This window comes from Rhamphochromis sp. 'chilingali', assembly GCF_963969265.1.
Source record: "Rhamphochromis sp. 'chilingali' genome assembly, chromosome: 14".
Lineage (NCBI taxonomy): Eukaryota > Metazoa > Chordata > Actinopteri > Cichliformes > Cichlidae > Rhamphochromis > Rhamphochromis sp. 'chilingali'.
In genome coordinates, this window is record NC_137941.1 from 28,015,391 (window position 1) to 28,042,688 (window position 27,298).

Genomic DNA, 27,298 nt, shown 5'->3' on the forward strand with positions numbered 1-27,298 from the left:
AGCTGTTATCAGTATCTGCAAACATTTCACCCTTTGTGTTAAATGAAATACACAAGTTCATTTTTGCCATTAAATCTCTGCCTAATAAATTGACAGGCGAGTTTGGAATAATTATGAATGGATGATATGTAATTTCGTCTGGTTTTGGGCCCCAGCGTGTTTTTAGAGAATGAGTTTTGGGGCATTGCACTAGAGTTCCGTTTATTCCCATGGTGTTGATGCACACAGAGGAAACAGGCCCACTATAGAATTTTCCAGACAGTGAACTTTTAGTGGCTCCACTGTCAACTAAAAAGGAATAAGTCTTTTCACCTATCTCTATATCTAACATGGGCAAGCTTTCTGTGTTACGGGACAATTGCAAATGCAGCATCGTGTGTAGTGCTTCACACTGTCCCTCATCTTCACCTGGGCCTCCCTATTGTCGGTCCAGTCTTTCGTTATCATATGGGTGGGGATTAAAATGTAGATTATAAGGTTGCTGCCTAAGTGCAAAGGGGCCGTTTCTTTGATGTGATTCCTGTCTGCGTTGCCAGTTACCTTGTCTGTAAGAGCTCTGCTGACGCCTAGTGGCAGGAGCTGGTCCTGTGTTTTGTGGTTGAGACCTACGTGCTGCTGATTTGCATTCCCTCCTCCAGTGTCCTATTTTTCCACAGTAAAAACATACGTCTCCACTCCTATCTCTCCTTCTGAAATCTCCCTGCTGCGCTTGTTGAGGGGGCGGGGCCCCTGCATACATCATTTTTTCACTTTCCTCTGAGCCTTCAACATCAAAATTCAACATCATCTTAACACTTTTAGCCTTCGTGCTGTTGGGGAAAAGATCTGCACCAGCTTTTGTTTTGACAAGTGTGATAAAGTTCTTTATTTTCATGTCATAGAGATTATCAGTGGCAGTCAGCTTCAATAGTTGTGAACATTCTGGATGAATATTGTTTAAGAATGTTGTTATGAAAATCTGATCATTTCCTCCTTCAGGCATGCATGCCTCATTAGTCCAGCAGTGCGTGAAACGTTTCATAAACACTAGAATGGATTCATCTGGCTTTTGCTTACACATGGTTACTGCATTTAAATCAATTTTATCTCTAGACATTGTGAGCAGAAATTTCTTTAGATTTTGAAAAAAGGCTGTGATTTTGTCATCGTTTATCCACAAAAACGAGGTGGTGTTGGCTGCTTGGTCATTTTTAGGGTCTAGTTCCTCTACTTCTTCAATAAGCTGAGATTCAGTCACACCTGGAATTCGTTGACATAATATATATCTATAGTCAGGCCCACCCAAGTGGTGGTATCTGGTACTTCTCTGTAATGCAGAAACAAAGGCTGTAGGATTTTGTAGAGGATCGGGAAGTTCTTTAATGGTTGCTGCTAACTCTGAAATTTTAGGGGGTTGAATGCAACACATGTCCCCTATTATCATGAACGGAAGGGAGGTGCTGACGTCATTAAATTGTGATCCCTGCTTTTCTTTATAACGGGTGTTTTTGTGGGGGCCCTCTTGAGTTTTTTCCTCTTTTTTCTGCTTTAAGTAGTTCCTTATTAAATTTCTGGTGTTAGTTATTGCTTTTGGCACAGTCAAACCATTCGCTACTCTAGTGTGGCGCTGAACATGATTATCTATGACAGAAACGGCTTGCTGCAGTTCAGCTTCCGTACGTTCAGTTAAAGGATCTTTCATGATTTCCTCACACTCTGCCATTAACTGTTTTGTTTGCTTTTTATGTTCCTGTAACTCTCTTTCTCGTTCAGTGTATTCTCGTTCCTGTCTTTGATCTAGGTTAAACCAGTCATCTTCTTCTGATTTAGGTGTCATTTCAGTGCCTTCCTCACTCCTTTGGGATTCTGCTGTTACATCAGGATATACGCGCTGGTGACGTGCAGCCGCCGCAGCAGCTATTAATTCTGTTTTTTCATCATAAGGCGGCGGAGCCGTAGGTTGAACGGATGGGCATATAAGGCTAGTTTTTTCTGCAGTGGATTTACTAGAGCCTACACTGGCTTGATTTAAAGCATTTACGTCTGGCTCGGGTCCCTTTTTCCATAGTGGTAGCATGCGATTGGTCACATCACGACATTCTATCATATATTTTTTACAGGACTTTTTAATCAGCCTACTTTCCTTATCACAAATAGTATTTAACATTTCTACTGACCTGTTTTCTGGCGATAATCGTTCGGGATAGGGCTCCGGAAATACATTAGGATGCATTAAACTTATAGTTCTTAAGTTCGAGACGAAATCAGTCACGTAAGCACTTCCGCATGTTCTGGATACGTAATCATGGAAGTCTTCATTGATTCGCGAGCGTGGGTTAAACGTAACCGGAAGTGGGAGTCGTACTGAGCCGCTATTTTTATATTTTATTTTTTTCGATTTTACAGTTAATTTTGATTTTTTATCGGACCCGTCTAAGGTCTTTGAATTATTCTGACCCATGGTCAGTGATTTCCAGAGGGGTTTAGACGCTTTGAAGGATTTAAGTTAGTTTTTATTTTTGCTGTGGCACACCTGAGGTTACTTGATTTTTTGCTAGCAATTTTATCTTTTTAGTGAGCAACTTCTCACTTTTTAACGAGCAACTTCTCGTTTTATGACCCCAGGCAACTTCCTGTGTCCTTTCTGCTGGTGAGCAACTTCTTAGTTTATGACAGCAGGCAACTTCCTGTGTCCTTTCTGCTTTTATTTACAAAACAACAGGCAACTTCCTGTGTTTCTATGTGGGCCACTAACGAAGGCTCCTCAGCGTATCCCACTTGTTACTATGTGGGCCACTGAAGAAGGCCTCGTCAGCGTATCCCGTTTCTATGTGGATCACTGAGAAAGGCATAACACAGTCTTATAAAATAAAAGACGAGTGCCTACCTTCGTCAGGATCCCACTTCTGACACCAAAATTGAAGGAAACGGTTTCCAAGGCCTAATCCGTGGATCGACTTCCTTCGAGGCGTGGACGTCTATCAGCAGAGAATGTACCTTCACCTATCAGCAGAGAATGTCCCTTAGTCTGTAACACAGTCAAATATATTCTCAAGTAATATTCAAGCATGCCATTCAGCGTGTTAGTACGAGCTCGGGAGCAGCTTGGGAGAACAAGAAAACAGAGACTGCTTCAGATTGTCTTCCCAAATTGACTCAACTTTATTCACAAGTACAACAGTTTATATAGAGGGTAAAATTCATGAGACAGCAGATTATCAGTTTAAACCAGTACAGACCAAGATAAGGCAGCGTCTTCCTGCCCTTGGGTGAAGAAGCATCCTTTGTGTAGTTTATTAGTTCAGCTACAATTGTGATTATCTCAGCGACATATTTTCAAGGCACAAAACAAAGAGTTCTTACATTAGTGAAATCTGAAACAAACCATTTGGCCTTCAACAGGCGTCTAAAAGATTAAGAAACTAATGTAGCTGAGGGAGTGATCTCTGTGGTATTTCAACCTTGTACCAGCCTGTGATTCTCACACATCAATTCTTGGGTCAAAGAGAAAAATAACTAAAACAAAGGGGCCTTATTGAATGACAGAGTTTTCCTGCATAATGTCACTATAAAACAATATCCAGTAAATGCTCCCATGGTACTAAAATACCTAACACCTGTCCTGAGCCCCAATGACCATTCACAGAGACAGTGCACTCCCCTGGGTGAAAGTCATGCCTTTAAGTCATTAAGCTACCACATCTCACTGGTAAAGAAGACTTTGGTTGGAGTGAAATAGTCAGTGAGCAAAAGTGAAATGACCAAGATGCTGTAGTATAAGATACAAGATATTTTAGCGCCTCCTTCATGTTCTTGAGCAGAGGATACTCTGGAGCGTTCTTTATATAAGGAAAGGCGATGTTGGCAAGTCAATTCTGTATTACTGTGTTACTCTTATGCATCGCTAATATGTGGATATTTTTTTAAATCTCAACAGCTGTTAAACCCACAGATGATTTGTAAAGATTATGGAGCTTCATTAGTTGTGTCCTGTGTGAAACACTTTGTAAGGTGGGTTTATCAGAGTGAATTAATGATTATAGTGATTATAACTCTTGGCAGCACGGTGCCACGGTGGTAGGGCTGCTCAATTAATCGAATTTTAATCACGATTACGATCTGGGCTTTCAACGATCATTAAAAATGACTGAGCCGATTATTAGCCCCTCCCTCATTTATCCGCGACACCTTAAAGGCCGGTCCGTGAAAATATTGTCGGGCATAAACCGGTCCGTGGCGCAAAAAAGGTTGGAGACCGCTGATTAAGAGGACCCGAGGGAAGCTCGGAAAGCTAAGCAGAAGTTATTTGGAGAGGAGAGTGACTGCTGTTGGTTGAAAAGAGAGGTTAAAAAAAACTTCAGTGGTGTTGCACACTATTTTATATTATTTTTTTAAAGTCATTGTTAACCCTTTAAAGCCGTCAGAGCAGCACGCTCCGTTTTGTGTAACTATTTTTTAAATCCCTGTAGAACCTGAACGCGTAAGCTAGCGCAATAATTTGTTTTGCACATGAAACCAGAGGAGTTGTACTTACATCTGATGCCATCAGCTTGTCCTCGGTCACGGTTTCGTTCCACATATAGCTTTGCAAAAATTGCATAAAAAGCGCTTGCAGGAACAAAAACATAATATTCCAGAAACACGCTTTGCCATTCCTATCAGCTGTTCGTAACACTTCCCACAGTGAAACAGACACTATCACATGTCCGCCATTTCCTGGCCGAAACCGGAAGTGATGTCATTTTCGCGGAAATTGTAGTTTTTTACTTGTAGGCCTTAAACCTATACTGGTCATGTTTGACTTTTCTGAATAGTTGCTGGGATGCTTAGAACTCAAATTGCACTGCTGGAAATAGTTTATTTTGATGCACCTGCTGTTTTCTTTGCAAATTTGCATCATAGGATTGTTTTTTCGTTTTTCCTGCAGTATATAAAAATTGGTGTATCTCCAAAATAAAACTATGAAGACACTCAAAATAAATTTCCTGTTGTTGTAAACTATTTCTTGCAACTTTTTTGTATTTAAAGCTTTGAGGGATAAGCCTCTTATATTTCTCCAAGTAGAAATATATGTACAAAATACAAAAAACGATTTTCAATTTTTTTGTAGTTTATTGCACTTTTTTTGCAATTAATGTAGTTACTGTGGACTTAATGCATACATATTATTAAAATATGGGCTATAACAGTTGTATAGCAACTTGAAATGCTCCCACAAATGGCACTACAACATGTAAAAAAATAATATAAGCTCTGGTGGACTTGGTTCTATAGTAGGTCTTAAGGGTTAAATAAATATCGTCAAATAATCGAGATCTCAATTTCAGTGAAAATAATCGAGATTATCATTTTTGCCATAATCGAGCAGCCCTACACGGTGGTTAGCACTGTTGCCGCACAGCAAGAAGGTCCTGAGTTCAATTCCACCATCAGGCCGGGGTCTTTCTGTGTGGAGTTTGCATGTTCTCCCCGTGTTTGTGTGGGTTCCCTCCGGGTACTCCGGCTTCCTCCCACCGTCCAAAGACATGCAGCTTGTGGGGATAGGCTAATTGGATAATCCAAATTGCCACTAGGTGTGAATGTGCGAGTGAATGTGAGTGTGAATGGTTGTCTGTCTCTGTGTGTTAGCCCCTGCAACAGACTGGCGACCTGTCCAGGGTGTACCCTGCCTCTCGCCCTATGACAGCTGGGATAGGCTCCAGCGCCCCCCCGCGACCCTGAAGGAGAAGCGGAAGCGAATGGATGGATGGATAGTGATTATAACTCAATTTATATAGTTTTCTCCTCATTTTGGTGTTATTTAGAATTAATTTCACTTCAGAGAGCCTAAATGCTTTAATAAAGGCGAGATTTAAAGTGTTTTCATCTTAATGATGTTAGTTAAAGCACAAAAATATGAGGGGACTGCAGAGTGGGTAATATTTGTTAATATAATAATGATATTTTTAAGTTGTAATGAATGAATTGAAATGAATGAATGCTAAATGAGTAATGGGGGAGCTAAATAGCTTGCAAAAGACAACACATTGAGAACACATGGATTTCCGTGGTGCATCTTTAGGAGATCATACTTTCAGCTCATCGTGCTTTCAGGCAACCTGGGTAATTTCAGTCAGGAGCTGAAAGTCCTTTCCTTCACATCTTTTCTTGACTTTGTGATATTTTCCTCTAAATTTCAAGTTAAAGGCTTTTATGAAAAGAGATAGGATGCAATTGTTTGTTTGCTTAAAAGCAACCTCTCTTTTTAGGCTACCTCACCTGATCCAACCTGAAAGTGTACCCAGTCACAGCCCTAAAGCCTTAAAACACAGGAGGAGGTGCAGAATTCCACTTTCGGTCAAGAGCACTTAATACAGTTTAACACTCATGACACTGTGTTAAGATGGTATCAGTGTTTGTTCAATGATGCCAGAAACTGACAGCCGACTTGACTTTTAAATGGAGAGCTGTCACATGGAAATTTAATAATTTTTGCTTTTTAAGAATTCATCGTCAATCTGTACACACTACGCTTAAGGTATCAACTTGGTGAAAACATTGTGTACCATACCTCAGCTAGAAAAAGAAAATCAAGTCTGAGTAAAGCTCAAACTTTCCATGTGTGGGAGTGCTCATGGCAGAGGGAGGCTTCCTTTGTCAGGAGGTATACTGGCAACTTCCTTTATAGACTGCTGATCGCAACCACATCTTGCAGATTTGGAATCAGTGTGTTGGTGCTGTTGCTAATTCTGACCAGACATTGGTTTTTGTGCTGGTTATTTCAGTTATTTCTGAGTCAGTAGTAACTCCCATGCACAGTAACTGATGTCCCGTACAAATGAAGTACCCGTTTTATGGGTCAGATTTTGTTCAGCATCTGTCAAATGCAGATGTCTAAAAGACTCACAGTCTTAACAGTTGTAGAATTTCTTAAACCTTTTAAATTAATTCATTTTAAATTAAAAGTCTTTACTTGGAGAGAAATGCACTGCTCAGCTGGTTAACTGCCTGTTTGACTGTTGAAACCAAAGTAATTAAACAGTTTTGCAGCATTTAAATTGCTGCAACTAACTTGGGATAACATCATAATTTTAGTTTCACTCTAATAAAGGACAGATAAAGTAGTAGACAGTATCAGCTACTGAGAACTTGTAAGAAATGTAAGAACGCTGCACTAGTTTGCATCAAAATAGGAAGTCACCCAAAGTAAAGTATCATTTCCTCTTTTCACTTGATTGTGAGACATTACTTTCTGGTAGTTGGTAATTAGGGAAAAACAAAGGAAATAAAACTTGAACTACTTCCTTTTCAATTTCAGCAAACATAAGAATCGAAATGATTGGGGAACCAACAAGGAAGTTTCGCTGTGCGTGTTTTATTGTCAAAATGTTATTATTTTGGAACTGTTACCTGACTTGCACGCTCTGTTTGTAACTCCAGGTCGCGTAGGAACTCCCCACTTTATGGCCCCAGAGGTGGTGAAGAGAGAGCCGTATGGTAAACCCGTGGACGTGTGGGGCTGTGGCGTTATCCTCTTCATCCTCCTCTCGGGGTGTCTCCCTTTTTATGGCACCAAGGAACGTCTGTTTGAAGCCATCTGCAAGGGCAAATACAAGGTCAGGGTCCATTCAAAGTGCGGCCACAGTCTGAGCGCCGCTGTGTGTTCCTTATAAATCCTACAAAGACAAGAATCACCACATTAAGAGCAAACACTGTAGAGGTGGATTCATGCCTTATCTGGTAGATGTTTCAAAGTTCAGTCTCCTATTAAACTGCTCTAGAGCATTAATACTAACATTCATTACACATTCTCTTTAATAACAGCATTATTAATACTGGATGGAGCAGATGGCTGGGTCTGCTGAAGGTGTCTTCCTGTTAAAAGGGAGTTTTTCCTTCCCGCTATTGCCAAGTGATTGCTTCAATTTAATTCAGTTCAATTCAGTTGTATTTATACAGTGCCAAATCACAACAACATGGCCTCATGACCCTTTATATTGTCAGGTAGACCCTACAATAATACATACAGAGAATAACCCAACAATCATATGATGATTGCTTATAGGGCATCATCTGATTGTTGAACGTTTCTCTGTACTATTGTAGGGTCTTTACCTTACAAAATAAAGGCGACTGTTGCTGTAATTTGGCGCTATACAAATAAAATGGAATTAAATTATTTTTATGGAAACTAATCCTGTACCAAACACCCAACTTCTTTTAACCTGGAACTGTTGTCAAGTTGTGCATAATAATACGAATACCACTGAATATGATTTTGGCCTTTAACTTCTATCTGTTGGACTATTCACCTGTTTCTTAAAATGTTTTTTATGCCTGTGAAGCAACCTAAACCTTTATGAGATACTGGGCAATACAGTGTGTGTGTGTGTGTGTGTGTGTGTGTGTGTGTGTGTGTGTGTGTGTGTGTGTGTATATATATATATTTATATATACTATCACACCCCACATAAATGGCCACTGGAGGGATTGCAGTATTTGGCTTCATTTATTATCCCCAGAGACTGCTGTATGTATAGCACAGGGACAAATGGACGATGCCAACATGACACTTATGATTTCATATTCCTGTTTTGGTATTTTTGTGTGTGTAGATGAATCCCCGCCAGTGGAATCACATCTCAGAGAGCGCTAAGGACTTGGTGAGGCGTATGCTGATGCTGGATCCCGCCGAGAGAATCACAGTCTACGAGGCTCTTAACCACCCCTGGCTCAAGGTACTGCAGGGCACTGAGAAACATCCCATGGTGGTTGGTGTTGTGAGATCTTAAAGTCTTTGTGTCAAATCTGATATAGTTTGACCATTATGCTGGGCTACATTTTATCCCTTTGAGGAATAGTAAGCGTGCACTGACATGTATCCAAAGTTTTGACTTCTGTAAAACTTTTAGCCTTTTTTTGACACAAGTGGAATACTAATGCCACGTCGCCTGAAGTTGACACGCAATGATCAGTCAGCTATTCAAGCAGGAAAGCAATGACAGGAAGTGCCAGCTCAGTGGTGTTGGCGCTTGTCATGTGTTGTCAGAGGAAGCTTTTATTGTGTCTTCTTCTGTGGGCAGGGATGGAGGGGTACTTAAAAATGATTTCTTGACAATTCTGCCAAGGGACTTGGAATTCATCTGGAAGTGGTCTGACACATCAATCAAATCTCTGAGTTTTAAAGGACACCCCTACTTTCAGCGTTGCACTTTACTCCGTTATAGGTGTCCCTGATTTGCTAAAGTTTAGACACATCAGTGTTTGTCTGAGAGATCGAGCTGGAGCAGTGCAAGACTCTGTTTAGTGTTGATTGCGTTCCCCTTTTTAACAGAATGTCACACAAACCCACACAGTTGTGCAGTCCATGAAACCTAACCTGAATTCTTCTTTTTACCAAATTACATCAGAGGCAGAGAACCAAAAATGTGGCAAAACTCCCACTGCAGCTTTCTGACAGCCTGACGGCAACACAAACACTGTGAGGCAGCGCCATGTGGCTAATTAGCCAGAACCACGTTACTTAATAAGGTTCTGACATAACGTTTTTGTTTGCAGCAGCCTGCCTGCAAGTGATGTTACTTTGTGTGATTTATTGTTCTCATCAGAACAGTACCTGATAAACATGCTACAGCGTTTGTTTACTTGTACCTTTAACCTGTTTCCACATATAATCTGGAATATAGATTTTAAAATGCACATAGGTTTTTACACCTGAAGAGTTCTTTTTGGAAGTTGCATCAGAAAACATCCAGCCACATTTTGCCACTTATACCCTCCAAAGTCTGTCGTAAGATGTTGAAGACATTTAATTACTCTCAGTTCAGCGATCTGCTCCTGCTGTGCATCTGCCATCACACGTAGAGTTTTCAAATCAAATCAAATCAAATCAAATCACTTTCATTGTCACATCACATGTGCAGGTACATTGGTACAGCACATGTGAGTGAAATTCTTGTGTGCGAGCTTCACAAGCAACAGAGTTGTGCAAAATACAATAATGTAAACAAGCAAAATACAAGAATGGCTACATCTGAAACTAATAAATATATGTACAATATATAATAGTATATGCATTTCTGGATGTGTATACTAAATATTTTTCTACGTGTGTGTGTGTGTGTGTGTGTGTGTGTGTGTGTGTGTGTGTGTGTGTGTGTGTGTGTGTGTGTGTACACATATTTTACAAATTAAATAGAGTAAACAATAAATAAAATATATAAAAATATACAGAGTTGAGACATGTGCAGAACAGTGGCATTACTGTACAGTATGGAGTGCATAATGTTAAAGTTCCAGTAGTGAAGCTGAGGTGTCTATGACGTGTTCAGCAGTCTGATGGCCTGATGGAAAAAGCTGTCTCTCAGTCTGCTGGTACGGGACCGGATGCTGCAGAACCTCCTTCCTGATGGAAGTAGTCTGAACAGTTTATGGCTGGGGTGACTGGAGTCCTTGATGATCCTCCCCGCTTTCCTCAGGCACCGCTTCCTGTAGATGTCAATGAAACATAGAAAAGAAGAACAGAGTGCATATGTTAATAGAGCAGCAAGCATCATAACATATTGTAACATAGAAGTGATCGAAGCTGTAACAGGCCACATTGCTGCAACATGTGGCTTTCTTGAAAGCCTAAGGTTTGACTGCAACCACATTACTTGAATTCATGCTTTAGCCTTTAACTGAACTTTCTGTTGCAGTGCATTGTGGGTAATGTAAGTGCTAGTTTTGGGCGAGGAAATGTTTGGAATAAAGAGACTGTCCACCACGAGTCTGGGAAAATTTCAAGAGTACAAAATTAAATTATTGGACAATTTTTATTAGATTTGCAAGAGAACATGGACAAGCCTTCATCTTCCCAGGTGGATTCTTTATTTCCTCAGAGTATGAACACTGTACAGATTGTGTGATCTGTGGGTTAGCTGGTCTTGCTTTGATCCCAGTGGATTTTACTACCATTTATATCTGCATAACAGTTTGGGGGGTTTTGTTCCTTGTCCTCCAGGTACAGACAACATTTTAATTTCAGGTGTGAATGAATTATTTAGTCCATACATAATGCATGTCCTTTAACACACCCTTTTTCATTTGACCTTCTCTGACTGGTAAAAGCCCACTGCTTTCAAAGTGTAGTGTCCAATAAATGGTCCATGCTATAATGACAGTGCCAAACATGGCTCAGCAGAACTCTTCAGTAGAATCATCCCAGTGTAAGAAGTCAGTTTAAGCTCGTGTAAGCAATTTTCCTCTCTGTGTTTTCTTTCTAAGGAGAGGGATCGGTATGCCTACAAAATCCACCTGCCGGAAACCGTGGAGCAGCTGAGAAAGTTCAACGCCAGGAGGAAGCTCAAGGTTTAATATTACAATATCATATTGTAATATTCAAGACTTCTGTTCATGATATCATCTCAGTGTGTATTGATGATATACGTAGCTGGGGCCACAGATGCACGTGCTCATGTTCCTGCTGTGGTTTCAGGGGGCCGTGCTAGCTGCAGTGTCCAGTCACAAGTTCAACTCCTTCTACGGAGATCCACCCGAGGAACTCCAAGACTTCTCCAATGATCCCACATCCTCAGGTAGACAAAGACACAGAAGTCAAACTCTTCTTTGTTGTCTTTTTGGCTAAATAATCACACGTTCTCCGTCTAATTTCCTTCCTCTTTTTTTCATGTTTGAGTTCTCCTTTCTCTGTAAGGCCCTGTGCAGGTTGTTACAAGAAAGTTTGTGCAACAAGCTCTTAAATATACACCAAAGACAAGAGCTGTAATCAGAGGATCTACTGAGTATCTCTTTATGAAGATTAAGTCTCATACAGATTCCAGCAACTGAAAACACAAATCATTTCCAGTTTATCAGTGTTAATCTCAGAGGCACTTGTGAAGCAACTGCTTCTGAATGTTTAAATGTTGATGGCAGCATATGCACAATGCCAATGTTTTCATTTTTTGTGTATTTTTCTTAATGCTTCCCACATGCTAGGACTGCTAGCAGCAGAACGTAGGTACCTGTTTGTTCTCTCTGTGCTGTGCTTTGTAGTAGTTTGTGTAGCCCTGTCACCATAACTGCCTTTGCTATTTGATATGTTGTTTCACATTTAACTGTTAAAAGCAAGTTTGTTGTGGCCATTTTATGCCACCTAAAATAAACGATTAGATGTTGTGTCCTGGAATGGTAGTGCCAGTCCTGCTGTTTATTCTGGCACGATCCCTGAAGTGTAGTTATTTTTATATTACAAACCCACACTTAAACACAGGAGCTGTTATAACAGTTTAGAGGTCATTGCCCGTGTATGAGGAGTGATCACAACCTTACCTGATATCAAATTAGTCTCTTTTTAAAAAATCTTCTTGTGCCCCTCCTCTAAGGCTTGTTCTGTCCCATTGCACATGTATGCATTGTGCGCTGTGTAGTAAATTCAACTTAAGTCTTGTAACTCTGATAAGTAGAAGAAACTAAATTAGATTCTGTTTTTGAAATAGATATTTTCTCTAAATGAGCTGTGCACCTGCCCACTACGATAATCTCACGCTGAGGGACGAGTTCACACAGACAGCCCTGATGATCTTAAAGTAGAGATGTGCTAAATTTAAATCGGCCAAAGTTTTGGTGGCTGAGGAACTGAACTGTAGAACAGTATTGAAAAGAAATGGAGGTCATTATTGTGACAGACCTAATCGAAAGTGCAGCCAGGCTGAATAACTGAGAAACTGTTTTGGCGCTTGAGAGCTGTGCAGATTTGCTGAGTGACTGATGGACTTCTGACGTGCGTGCTTTGCAGGTGCTGTGTCTCAGGTGTTGGACAGTTTAGAGGAGATCCACGCTTTGACGGACTGCAGTGAAAAAGATTTAGATTTCCTCCACAGTGTTTTCCAGGACCAGCATCTACACACACTGCTCGATGTAAGTGTCACACAAGCAAATGAGCGATTGTCAACACTTCACTCTAACAGCTGGAACAGTGGGAGATAGTGTGTTTTATTTTTGTTGTTGTATTTTTCCATTAATAGTTTTTTTTTTTTTTAAATATTATTTATAAAAAATGAAACTTTAATATCATTTTCTGGTGTTTACAGTTGACTGTGCGTCGTTAACTGTAAGGATGGGAGTTTTGTGCAGATCGCACAGTGATGTGTGAACTGCGTGAACTGAGCCTAAGCTAAAAATAGACATTGAGAACTAGCTCTGTTCCAGGTCATTGTCACTCAGATGATTATTCCAAAAGCATGCACAAATGTTAGATGTATAGCCAGATGTCCATTTTATTTCAGTTGCATCCCCTTATTTTAAAGAGTCCACTGTGGTTGCCTTTCATAGCCTACAAATCCAACGTTAGGCTGTTGCAGTGCACGGAAACTTCTGCACCCATTCTATCGCACATGAAGCTTGATCTAAAGATGTAAATGTCAAAGGAGCTTGCAAAGAAAAGCGTCTGGACTTCTTTAAGTTGCTTGAAGACGTTTCACCTCTCATCCGAGAAGCTTCTTCAGTTCTAAGGTCAAATGGTGGAGAGCCCCAGATATAAACCTAGTGGGAGTGACCCCCCACAGAGGGACAAAAGGACCCCCTGATGATCCTCTAATCGCCTGAGCCAAGGTGTGAAACTGGGTGTGGGTCCCAATCAGCCAGGGTTTTGGGTGAGCTCATTGTGAAACCTGGCCCCACCTTATCATGCGAATTCCTGAGGTCAGATGGCCCAGGATGTGAGTGGGCGTTAAGGCGTCTGGGGAGGGAACTCAAAACTGGATTATAGATGGCAGAGAGTTGGTGTCATAAACCAACCAATCCGTAAATCGCGGATGAGAGGTGAAACGTCTTCAAGCAACTTAAAGAAGTCCGGACGCTTTTCTTTGCAAGCTCCTTTGACTACGATGACCTGGATGACTGAGAACCTTCACAGACAACCCTGTAAATGTGTTTTTCGATACTTCAGTAAATATGTGGACCTGTTTTTGTTTTTCTTCTTTACTTGCATTGTACTTGCTGTAATTTTACTGGCTGACAGAAATTCATTGTTCTATCCTTTCATCTCCACTTTAAACAGCTGTCAAGCAGAAACATTAGGGATTATTCCACTTAGTGCTTTTAAGGAATCTTAGGTTTACAAGAAATCCTTTAATACACTGCTCTAAAAAGAATTCAGGAACACTTTGAAAACACATCACATAGGGCTGCTCGATTATGGCAAAAATGATAATCACGATTATTTTCACTGAAATTGAGATCTCGATTATTTGACGATATTTATTTAACAATAACAATGTGTTGAATAATGGCTTTAAAGATTGTCAAAAAATAATACTGATAACAGTGCAAATGTTTGCAATATAAAAAATAAATTAAAAATGTAAACATCTATGTTTAGTGAACTTTGCAGTGTTGCTCTGTGGTGCAGCACGACACCGTAGCAAAGTTTACACACGTCTGACTCCACGAACCCATAATGTTTCCAACCACTGAAGGTTTTTTTTTTACCTCTCTTTTCAACCAACGGCAGTCACTCTCCTCTCCAAATAACTTCTGCTTAGCTTTCCGAGCTTCCCCCGGGTCCTCTTAATTGTTGTGACGCGTGTTCGAAATGCAGAGAGGTGCGCTCGATTTGCCACACGGAGCAGCGCGAGAGTAAAGCACGAGGGAGGTGCTAATAATCGGCTCAGTCATTTTTAATGATCATTGAAAGCCCAGATCGTAATTTAGATTAAAATTTGATTAATTGAGCAGCCCTAACATCACATGTAAAGTACAGTGTGTTAATACACAGAAACTGTTGATAAGCCCAGCTGCTCCTATGAAATCGTCACTTAATACTACAGCTCTGTTTTACTGTGAAACAATTTCCACAGCCTCTTCTTACAGGTGTTGTTAACAAAGACCTTTTTAAAAATATGTGTTTCTTACTGCTACATAATCATGTGTTATAAACTTTATTAGCTCTTTATTCTGCTGCTCGTCTGTGAGTTTGGTTTGGACAGAGCAGCCACTCTTTCTGCAGCGAGGGGATTTGGAAGCAGCCTCACGCATGAATATTAAAGCCTTTTTCTGCTCATTTCCAGCTCTGCATTTTTTTTAACTTTGGCCTCTGATAGTGAAGTTTTGCATTATTCATAGTTCAATTTAATGTTTTAGGGTTGAACAGCAGGTGCGTGCAGCGTCTGTGGTCAGGGACAGTACTGTATTATAAAAGGGATAGGTCCTCTCTGTGATATCATACACAGGTTAGTGTAGAAAAAAAGTGTGTGAAATGGATCATTTAGAGCAGACAGAAGCCTGAGCTTTTGACGTACAGCCATAACTTGTACAGCTATGGCTTTCAAACTTTACATGTTTAATATAGGCATGAACTTTTGTAACAATAAATAAAAGACAGAAAATAAGGAAAAGCCTAACAGGTCCACTGTAAACATGCTTTGGGTTTTAGGAAAGCATTTAGTGCCCCCATTCCACTACTGTGATGTACCTCACAACCAGTGTTTTTGGAGGGGGCACAATGTCTTTGTGGAAATAACCCCTTAATAAGATTCAGTCATTGCTTGTGATATAAGGCATAAATAGCATCTTTCCACACACGGGGATGCTCTTTCCTCTGGAGGCATTATGAAAAGGTCATGTTGTTTTTTAAGATGTGTCCTTAACACAGCAGCAGCAGCAGCAGCTCGCTTGGACTTGACAAATGGTCCGGTTGCTGCTTGTTTCCGTGACTCAGGGATGTTGACAGAAACATCTGAGTCGTAGGTGACAGCAGCAGACCGTGACCTACAACTGGTGCGCCACATTCAAACCGTATTGGGTCACAAAATCGCAGCACAGGGGCCAGACCACATTTAAGATTTAGTTGGACTCCGAGCACATCATTTTGCCTTTGAGGCAGCTGTGCTTTCTCTTCCTTTGATCCACTTTGTTTAGTCTGATTTCTGCGCTGTAGTTTGTTAAACTGAAAAAGCCGGTGTGAGCGGTGTTTTTATAGTAAATGAGGCACATCATTAAGTGAAAGATAATTACAATGAATATGAGCAAATGCCAGTTAATGTGCTCTGTGTTGAGATTTAGCTCAGCTACTTTAATACACATATTTCTGCATTTAAAACAAATTGGTTAAAATCAATGGGAGAATTTAACTTAGGATTTGACTCAAAGTAGGATTGATTGGTCAGCTCTCAGGACTGTTTTGGCCAATTATGTGTTTAGTTATTTTCGCTCTAAAGTACAAGTGTGGACAAATCTTTAGATACACTTCATCATTTAAAAGACAAACTCTTGTAACTAATGGTATCCCCTTAATATTTTTCCATATTTAGCATGGACACCAAAGATGGTACCCTTAATTTAATATCTTCCGGAGAACCATTGAACTTTTATGGGGATTTCCTTCCACTTTGGAGCTAAAAGAGGCCACCCAAACACATGAGATATCAGTGGAAAGCCCAGGATGTCCTCTATTTAGTACATCAGGACTTAGTAGGATAGCTCAAATAAGTCAAAAGATATAGACCAAAACCAAATGTCCACAGTGTGACATAAATGTATAGGCTGGTTCTCGGGAGAATATTTTGTAGGACCACCTTTTGCAGCAACTGCTCAAGCTGTCTCAGCTTTGAAGGCCAGCGTCTCCAAGCTCCAGTTTTCAGAGTAGGCATGGTGTTCTTTAATTTTTTCCTTCTGTAAACACAGAGCTCATCTGAAAGGTCAAAGGCTCCAGTTTCATCTCATCTGACAAAAGGACATCCTCCCAGAAGCTTTTGGGCTCATCAGCATGCATTTTGGTGCATTCCTGTTTTTGATGTTCATTAGTGTTCAAAATTAAACAGATGGTGTGATCAGAACACACTGGTTCGTTGGTTTTGGATGATTTCGTTGCTCTTGTTCAATCATCCAGACCATGCTTCTGATCAACCTGGTCTTGCATTTCCTCTTGAGTCCCAGGAGGTTGACCACAGTCTCATTAACCTTCTAATTTGCAATACTATTGTCAACTTTGGTCACAAGAACATGAAGCTGCTTGGAGATTGTCTTATGGTTGTTGTCTTTAACATTGCTATCTATAGAACTCCTCAACCAGCTCTCTCCTTTGCTTTCTCTCATCCATGTTCACTGTACACAATGATATCAAACTACAGTTGCATGTTTTTGCCTACAAATAGGCCGTACAGCAGCATTTGTTTTGATAATTGTACTCTATTACATCCCAAAGATAATACAGGTATATATTTGATAACTGCTTTTAACTGAACCATTTTTCAGGAGAAATGAAGCATTGTTTCAATGACAAATGACAAATTTGTCCACATCTTTGAATATACAGTTTCCAGTCAACAGTGCCAAGCCCTTTTACAAACACTCTGTGTTGTAAGCAGCTCAAATACAATAACATGAAACAGTCAAACATGCATCTCTCCTGTTCACCCCCACTTTCACACCCCAGCCCTGCTCTGAGGAGGGGGAGTCAGGAAAGGACAGAGCATCACAGGCCAGCCTCGGTCATTGAAAATAAACAATGGCTGGTATTGTCAGGCCTCAGTGCCATTCACAGCAAGCGCACCCTTCATCACTGTATGCGCGGCTCAAAGTCGCCTGCACATCGAGGGAATACACAAAATCCTGAAGACGGTGAACGGATGGAGCCTCCTGGCTTACAAAACTCATGTCTGTGTGTTTGCGATCTATTGGCTGTGTTTTTGTGACACTACACTTTCTGTCTTTTGGGTGAGTTTGTTGTCTTCCGTTTTTTTTCCCTTCATCTGATGTGTTAGCACAAAGAGTTTTGTCAAGACATGCCTCAAGCTAATTCGAAGTCAACCCGACATCCCCCAGTGTGTGTTTCTGGTGTTTGACATGTATAATGAGGCATTTTAGTCGAGTGCATTTGTATTTGTATTTTTCTTTTTTCCTCGTGTATCCGAAACTCCTCAGGCTTTCGAGCTAATGGAGGCGAGGAAAAAGAAGTTACCCTCAAGGAACTGATGTCTGCATTTACTTGTCACTAATAAGAAATGAGGAAATCGCACTGTTTCTCATCATAAAATAAGAGCCGTCGCTTGTTTGTCGTGGCTGTTGCCACATGCACACGCCGTCACGAGATCATGATCGAATGTGTGCCTGTGTGTGACAGCTGTAACAGTGAAATCTGCATCTGTGCACATATCTTTGAGTGTCTCGTTGGTTGGTTTGTCTTTTGTTACCCTTAATTCAGACTTCGGTCTTTGCTACACTTTTATGTAAAACTCCATCAGAGGTCAGCTCACGATTGCTTAACACTCAACAAAACCAGAAAGATGTTGAAAGCATGAGGACATGAGCGCAGTAAATATGCGTAAATGCTCAGTGGCTGCGGACGGCGTGTGGCACAGCACGCACTCGTGGTGCCAACCGCCATTCAGGTTTCCTGAGGAGTGTGCTGTTTGTCTTTTGAGGAGTTTGTTCAAAAAGAATTGGATACAAATGCACTCTTGAGATGTGTGCGTGCAATCTGTGTAGGTTTCTTTTGGGGCTTTTTTTTTTCCTGGCGATGTCAGGTTGTCACAGCGGTACAGGCATTGGAACTCTACCTAATGTTGTAATCAGCATCTTCCTCCCCAGTATACTGCTATTGACTCACAGTCCCTCCTCTCCTACGTCTCTCTTCCTTTGTCTGCCAGCCCTCATTCCAGTTTAGAGGACTGATGTCCATGTGTGGATGAACCATTAGAAACTTACAGGAATGTACCAGATGTGTCTTACAACTCATTCCTTGCGATAGCTGATGTTTTCTCGTTTCCCCCTACAGCTCTATAATGGAAAGAAGTCACTGTTCCCTTATCCAGAACTAAAATTAACACTGCATTCCAGATTTGTGTGTCATTACTGAGCCTCACCAACGCTACAAATAAAGGCTGTTCTTTATTAATATGTATGTGGAAACATTGTTACCCTGTGCAAAAAAGTGCATATGTAAAATTTGATTTATGAATCATGCACACCAGCCTGTTGTGCCTACCCAGGCTTTTCTTAACCACCTGAACCAACAGGTTTGTGCATTCAGTCTACATACCATCTGCATATTTCCACACTTCTATTTCTCTATATAAAAAAAAAAAATTAACCTGGAGGTGAAGCGGAAACAGTGATGATAATGTTGTAAGAGAGAAGGCTGCACCGCTGAGACAGGAAGGCAGGAGAAAGTCAGACTGAAGAGACTGAAACAATTAAGTGGATGCCAGAAGAAGCACAGCTTTGTGTTCCCACTGGAGCCATGGCATTTGAAACCAAAAAATAAGGCAAGGCTCTGGTTGAAACAAAGCAGATCTCAATGTTGTTTCCCCTGAGAAATACTCACTGTGGCTCAAGTGAAAAAGCCAAAAGTTCGAGCTTCATGCTGCTCTAAGTGCTCCAATTCAGACTGGCTCTATATCATCATCTCAGGTGCAGAGCTCTGGCTGTAAACATGTAAGCCCCGCCCACCTGTTAAAATCTTTAGTCTACCTGGGATGGCCAATCAGAATCAAGCTTGCTTAAGGGAAGAGGAAGGGAGCTAAAATGGATCATTTCAGACAGAGGATGAACTGATGGGCTGCACTAACACCTGGAATTAGGTAAAAAAAAAAAGGATTATTTCAAGCTGTGAGTCATGCAAAGCTACTCTAGTAAAGGCCATGTTAAAATATGGAGTTGAAATGAGCATAATGGGCTCAATTTAAATACAATTAGAACACCAGCCAAAGAACACCTGCATGTCTTCCTGTAAATTATTCAGAGGGAAATTAGGATTGTCATTGTTTAAAAAATATTTTTTTTAGAAATATATATATATATATGTATATATATGTATATGTATATATATATATATATATATATATATATATATATATATATATATATATATTGGGGCTTTTTTTGTGATCGTGAACCAGAAAATAAGAATCTGGGGCAGCCGAGTATTTAGTCGCACAACTTCAAACTTCAGTTTTGGGCATGTGTAGCACCACAGACGACTTCTGTTTGTGCATTTCACCCCCTCCACGAAGGCACGCTTTTCTTAAGACAGCTGCAGACACTTTTGATTCAAACTAGAAGCAATGTGAATGTCTCAGTGCAGTGAAACAGCAGCTACATGTACTTGGTGTACAAAATGCAAAAAGATTTTTTAGGTTAATGTTTATCATTGTGCGCTGCATGATGTCGTCTGCTGTCGTGTTTGTAAGAGGGAGAACAGAGCAGCGTTGAGTCTAGGGCTGGTACAAACACAGTTTGTCTGTGACTCTGTGTCTGCCTCCGAGAGTGCTTTTCTTTGTACACATTATGCAGCCCGCTCATGCACTGCAGAGCAGGTTAAATGAAAACTACAAGTTGCTCCTCAAACATCACATTGTTGTTGCTTTGTATATGATTAGAGCTGCTTTCCACAGCTGTGGTTGTCTGTGTCTTTTGTTCCAAAAAGCCACCCTCTGCTTTGATTTGAGCTTCAGCTGCTGCTTTTGTTTGGACTGTGTCCAGGGCCACTTTTCTATCCAGACATGCAGTCTCGTTAATAAACATCGGCGATGCAGAGCAGTGCTGTTTATTAGTCACAGGATTTTTATAAGCTTGTGTCTGTTGTCTTTCAGTCAGAGTGATGAGGAAACAAGGTTGTGGCGGTTTTAGGACGGGGGGGGCAAACTGTAAAAGTGGCATCAGCACTCAAGCTTACGCTTTTTCATAGAAACTTCTTTAAGTTTAAGTGTTACATCAATTTTAATTTTGTGTGCACTTGATGCAGCCAAAGAGAGAGATGTGGTTGTTGTTGCTGCTGAAACCTTGTGAATTTCTACTCATAAAACTTGGAAAGGTGTACTAGTTGAGCAGTTTTGTGCACATACGCACATTGACCGTGTTCTGATAAACATTAAGGCTCTAACCATTTTCTGGGTTTAAATATAATGTATATAATGTGTTTAATATAATATATAAAAGGGAAAAACAGCCTGAAGAGCAGAGTAAGGTGTTGGGCCACCGCCTACTGTCAGAATGTCTTTGTGCTCTTGGTTATTAGTGAATGAAACATCAATGTTCCTAAAACATCCCCCTCATTCAGTGGTTTGTTGAAGGAGCTGAGAGCAAATCTAACGGTCAGAGGATGGAAGTGGTTGAATGGTTCTAAGGTGCCACACATTATTTTGCAAATGTGTGCTGTTCTTGTGGATTTCGCCTCTGTCAGTGCGCCCCGGGGCAGCTGTGGCTACACTGTAGCTGCCATCACCAGTGTGTGAATGTGTGTGTGGATGACTGAATGTAGTGTAAAGCGCTTTGGGGTCCTCAGGGACTAAGTAAAGCGCTATACAAATACAGGCCATTTACTGTTTCGCTTAGCCTTGGCCACAGAAGACATTATTCAAAATACATTTATCCATTCTTATTTGGTCTTTGAAGAGTTTTTCTTTTTTGTTGTCGTAGTGTTTTTTTTGTTTTGTTTTTTATTAATATAGTTTTCTCTCCATATCTTATGTGTCTCTATACACTGATCAGGCATAACATTGACAGGTGACGTGAATAACACTGATTATCTCTTCATCATGGCACCTGTTAGTGGTTGCGTTATGTTAAGGATTCTCTTGTCCTCAAAGTTGATGTGTTGGATGCAGGAAGAATGGGCAGGCGCAAGGATGCGAGCACGTGTGGGACACGGGCCAAATTGTGATAGCTGGACAACTGGGTCAGAGAATCTTAAAAAGTGCAGATCTTGTGGGGTGTTCCCAGTCTGCAGTGATCAGTGATTAAAAAGTGGCCCACGCGGTCCGATCCAACAGATGAGCTACTGTAGCGCAAATTGCCAAAAAAGGTAATGCTGGGATTTTTGTTGTGGTTGTTGCTCTTTGTTGGGGTTTTTTGTAACTCGTATATGTATATTAGAACTCAACCGTGAAAATAAAGTGGAAGCATGTACACATTCCCACATTTTCAAATGTGTTCAATAAAGCGATATTGATGTAGCATCAGGAAGTTACTATGTGAATGTTGCAGCCATGAACAGCTTTGTCTGATATAGCAAATATGTAGAAGACGTGTCGTTGGTCGTGTTGACCTCAGTGAAAACTAATTTCTGGTCACAGTCTCGCTGTCCAGCTCATTGTCCTTGTGCTTTTTATCTTTCAGCTCTACGATAAGATCAACACCAAGTCATCCCCACAGATCCGAAACCCCCCCAGTGATGCCGTGCAGAGAGCCAAAGAGGTGAGAAAACGTGCATTATTTTCCTCCCACGCTTACATTCTTCACATCAACACTTGCATTCATGCGATGTGTGTGATGAATTTAATACCTCGTATGGATGACACACTTACTGCTTTTCTCTTGTTCACCACACACTTCTGTTTCTGCTCAGGCTGCATTAATCCTCTTGCTCACTAAAACTCTCAACTCTTCACTGCCATCGATCGCTCTGCTCACCTTTAAAGAAGCTGCTGTTTGTTTGTGGGTCTTGGCACAACCAGGGGTCCTTAAAGTGTGTCTGGGGTGGCCTTAACAAAATTGAAAATAATTCCCTATGATTTTCTTGTTGCTGTTATTCTAATAAGACATTAAGCACTAGAGTCTATGGAGTCGTATTTGTACTTGAGGTTCTGTTTCATTAAGGTCTGTTTATTTAAAAAAAAAAAAAAAAAAAAGAGGGGAAAAAAAGCACCTTCTGTTCTGTGAAGGAGAGGAACGAGGTACAAAAATACAGTATATTTTCCCCCCTTTGTTTACATGTGATCACATATGTGACACCTGCACTGATAGCCCCTGTCGTCTTCACAGTTATCCCTTAAATATCGGCTCTTCACGGAGTGCAGCTGTGTGGTGGGGCGACTTGGTGCTGTACTTAGTGTCTCTCCTTCAGGAAAAATCTCTCTCATACTACCAAACAAGAGCCTAACCACCAGCACCCTAGTGCATGACAGAAAAGACAGAATGAGCCACTGAAGGAGCTTTCACATCCAGCTGATAGTCGCTCATAGAAGGGCCCATGAGGCTGCCATTCCCCTGGTAGAAAGTGCTTGCACACCCTGAGGCAACAAGAGATCTTTGGTACTGTAAACTATAAAGATGGCCTCCACAGAACGAATGGAAAAGCCTCTGTTTAGATAAAGCTTTACATTTGGCTAGTAAAACAGAAGAATATTGCCTGGTATGTGTGGAGCATGGTGACAGACCTCATGATGGAGGCACTGAAGACTAAAGTCTAATAAATGTTGTCCACCTGAGATGCAGTGCTTAGACGAAAGACTTTAGAAGCCACCATAGGGCCAGATAAGCAACCAGGCACAGCTCAATATGTGTTCGGTTAACTAAGCCATCTTCCACCCCACCGTCCAGGTCCAGTTACTATCCATAGCAAGGCACAGGGATGTGGGTAGTCACTGATTTGACCCTTGTAGAGGCTGGCTCTAAAACAAAATCCGGGAACAGGGCCGCGTGTATTTTTACAATTGTTAAGGGTAGGAAGAAAACCCTGAAAACCAGTGGAGTATGCCACTCCACCTGCAGCTTCACCACTGTGTGGCAAAACAGAGAAAACAGATATGTTGTCTTTCCCAGCACTTCCTACACAAATGTCACCCGTCTTCCTCAGGGTTGAACGCTAGAGCTGATGACAAAACACATTTTCTTTGGGTTCAGTCAGCATTCTGCTAGTGTTGTAGACCCCAGACAGGCAGGGCATCCCTCATGCTGTTTCTTCTCATGTAAAGAGAAATAGTATTGAATAGAAGATCTCTTCATTTGCTTCAATTTGATAATAATAATAACTTTATTTATAAAGCGCTTTCAAACAAAGTGCAGAATATACCAAAATATTGAGCATGTCCATCCAAATAAGAATGGATACTACTGCATGGAAGACTTGAAATGAATGCTTCACAGGCAGCCTATGCCCCATCTGAAGAGCAGTGGCTAACTTCAGCACTGTCAGCTTAGCAAACTTCATATTTGTTAGAGGTTTTCTGAGGAATGATTGTGATGACAGCAGGATATATGCTGGCAGGGTTTCATATATGTCATCTGCCTTAAAGGGGTGAATATACGTGTTTTAAGATAGGAAACCCAGTGTTCCTTCTGATTGGCTACCAAACAAAATGTTTAAACAACAGGTGAGTGGGCTGTGTTTTTGGATTTCATGCAAAGCAAAGAGTAGAAAAACTGTCTGACACCAAGTGTTTAGAGCAATCTGAGCTGTTGGCTCACATAGATTAATTATACATACACTGACCTCATTATTTGAAACCTTGACCTTGTTTAAAATGAACATCGACCATTGGAGCATTATTTGATGGAAAATAAGTGAAAGCATAATAGGAGGAGCATAATAGCTTCCTTAAAGCTGCTAAGTGTAAATTTGATTCTGTTTGACCTGCAATCAAATCAGTCTGACAGTGAATTATACTTGATACAAGGGTGTAATGGCAGTCCAGCCATAAACACCCACAGCATCAACTTTACACGTTGATAGCTTAGTTGCAGATCTTACATTCTTAAATTTAGCAGCGGTGTGCTTTCACACTTTTCTGACTATTATTAAGCAACACTGGCTCGTCTTATGTCGTCAGCGACATTTCTCTTGTAAAATTAAAGTAAGTATTTTTTTTATCAGCAGCAGCAAGTGACAGGAGAGTTATCTGTTATAGATGCCAGTGCTGTACTCTCTTATTGCTGGAAGATGAACCTGCAGACACAGTGTAGATAATACTATAAAATCTATTCAAATAAATAAATAAATAAATGCATGCTAATATGTAGAGCATACATAGCAAAACTTGCATAGGTGGCCTGTAGCTGGTTACTGTAATGCTGAACCTTTGGTCATCAGATTGCCCCAATCAGAGTAAATAACAGTATATTATTAGTGACAGTATAGAATATCTGTGAAACCACTGAAAAGGTATCTTAGCCTATTAACACTAGCTAGCTAGTCAATGGCACCATGCTACCGTTTTCACTTATTGACTACATATAAAAGATTGATATGCCCACTATGACATCATCCACCGGTTTCTGGTCTCTACAAGTTGCATCCATAAATTGTGTGGGTGCTACACATGGATGCAGATACCTGCTAATCAGTGCTAAATAACATATAGACACAGTACAATAATGTCACTTACCTAATCTGGAACATATGTGTACCACACAGCAACCCATATTATTTGTCATAGTTCACTTAAAAATAAACATTGTTGAGAGGCACAGTATAGTAACTAACAATTGTGGATGTGAAGAGGAGAGCAATCTGCTACATTGGTCTATGTTACCACATCAGCCAGTCGTCCCTTAATTTAAGCCTGAACAATATCCAAATGGAGAAGTTTAAAGTTAGTTAGTTATTTTATTTTGTTGGCTTATTTGGGGCATGGGGTCTATGGTGATTGCTTTTGCAGCCATCCTCTAGTGGGATTAGAGTAATTCCATTTTCTCAGTGAGCTGCTGTCATTGATGACACATTACCTAATCTGAAGTGTGAATGTGTTCCAACAAGATGCCAGTAGTGGCAGCATTATTGTGCAATAGTAAATCTCTACCTGCTGCTATACCTGGAATGTTGGACCTTGGGTTGAGCTTTTTAACCAGCTACTTGAAGCCCTGCGTTTTCGCTGCGTAACCACATGAGTTATTTCCAGCCACTGTTTCCTCTTCCTGTCTTATGGCGTGCAGCTAGCAATGCTTGGTTAAATCATTTACTTTTGATTTACACATATTTTCTAGTATTTGGGTTTGAAGGAAGTTGGTTTGGAAACATATTTGACAATGCTTTATCTTCTGCTTTGAGTTTGTGTGGGAGCCCCATCAAAAACCTGTCCATTATGCTAGCTGTGTCCAAGTTTGTTTGTTTGTTTTTTAATTCATACCGCACCCCCACTGCAATTGCTCTGCGTCTCGGCTCAAACTCCACTGAGCTCGTGTGTGTTGTTAGCCCAGGCCCCGCCTTAAGAACACACTGGCCTGTGTGTTTTTAAAAAGAGACCTACAGCGTCTGTATTTGACCTTCCTCATTACACTCTGCTACATGAGGCATAGACACAAAAACACTAACAATGATGGGTTTGTTAATGCTCTTAGTCTGGTTTTTCTTATAATAGTCTCCAGCATCTGACGGTGACTATGATGAGCTGACAAACATGCAGTTAGTCTGGCCTCACCATCAAGCAGGATGCAGAGAGAAGCTGCTGCTTAACAAGAAGGCTGAAAGAACAGGGAGCATGTGAGAGGAAAGAGTGGGACTGTGGTGTGCATTGTGAGTAGTTTTCTGAACAGCCATGCATGCAGGCAGCTGCACAAAATGTTGCTGTGTTTACGTGTGTGTGCTTTGTTAAGGGAGCAATTAAAAAGTCCGACAACTGAGAGAGTGGGCGAGGGCTGGCGTTGTAAATCCCAAAGCTCTCCAGACGGGGAAAACCATTTACTGGGAGCGGGGCTCTGTTTTTATGTGGCTTTGGTTCATGTCAAAGAGATCTGGCTAATTAACGCAGCTCTGTGTCTGTGGACTTCATTTGGGCTTATAGATTCTGGTTCACATTTTCAGAAAATGGATCAAGAGTTCGCGATGAAGCCACACCAGATGCAGTTAGTTTGTGGGAATAAAAACAGCGTTTTAGTGTTGCTGTCGCAGACTTTCATCTGTCTTTTATTAGTTTTAGATCTGTCTCTACAGAAAACCTACTGTCAGATACTTAAATACACACTAAATGGTGTCACCAAACTTTTTTTTTGTACAGAAGTATCCTGTCTGCTTATATTATTATTAAGCCATATAATTTGCCTGAGCCAAGAAGTGCAGTATATGGTGGTTTGGTGCCCTTACACCAGTATATGTGGAAAACACATGTTCACCATCGATTTATTGTTTTTAATTTATTGAATGATGGTTGTTTTGATTTCAGAGGAATTGGTCATGCTTTTTCTTATGAAAGTGTCATGTAAATACTGTTACAATGGTGCATGTTCATCCCAGCCATCATAGGGCGAGGGGCGGGTACACCCTGGACAGGTCGCCAGTCTGTCCCAGGGTTTTTGTTTTTCTTAATTTGAAACTCTGTTGATTACTTTGACCCCAAGTCAACTTAGTTTCTTTCAGCTGAGACTTAAATGGCAACAAAAAACTTAAAATAGTCCATTTTCAAAGACTTTCATATGATGATATGATTGAAACTAGGGTTTGATATTACATGGATGGATAGATGGGATGAAAGCAAACCGATAGGAGTTGGTCTTTGAATGATCAACGATCAGATCGATCACAGAAGATCGATGTTGCTGATCGTTAGTGAGATGATTAGATCTTTAATATATGACCATATTGCTAAATGGATGCTGCTGTCTCTGGATTATCTCTACCTTCTCTCAGATTTTCAAACTGCTTTGT

The 27,298-nt window shown here is 40.7% G+C and overlaps 1 protein-coding gene across 12 annotated transcripts in view; it reads left to right on the forward strand.

Moving 5' to 3' along the window:
- caska (calcium/calmodulin-dependent serine protein kinase a) overlaps positions 1–27,298 on the forward strand; it is a 176,034-nt gene that overhangs the window by 118,359 nt on the left and 30,377 nt on the right. For 7 of the 12 annotated variants that reach the window (XM_080902399.1, XM_080902400.1, XM_080902392.1 and 4 more), the window contains exons 7-13: positions 7,399–7,574; positions 8,574–8,696; positions 11,224–11,307; positions 11,435–11,534; positions 11,938–11,955; positions 12,737–12,858; positions 22,057–22,134. In XM_080902399.1, coding sequence (XP_080758525.1) covers positions 7,399–7,574; positions 8,574–8,696; positions 11,224–11,307; positions 11,435–11,534; positions 11,938–11,955; positions 12,737–12,858; positions 22,057–22,134 — 701 coding nt within the window. The remainder of the gene's footprint in view (positions 1–7,398; positions 7,575–8,573; positions 8,697–11,223; positions 11,308–11,434; positions 11,535–11,937; positions 11,956–12,736; positions 12,859–22,056; positions 22,135–27,298) is intronic. The other 5 variants (XM_080902397.1, XM_080902401.1, XM_080902393.1 and 2 more) reach the window with 1 other exon arrangement.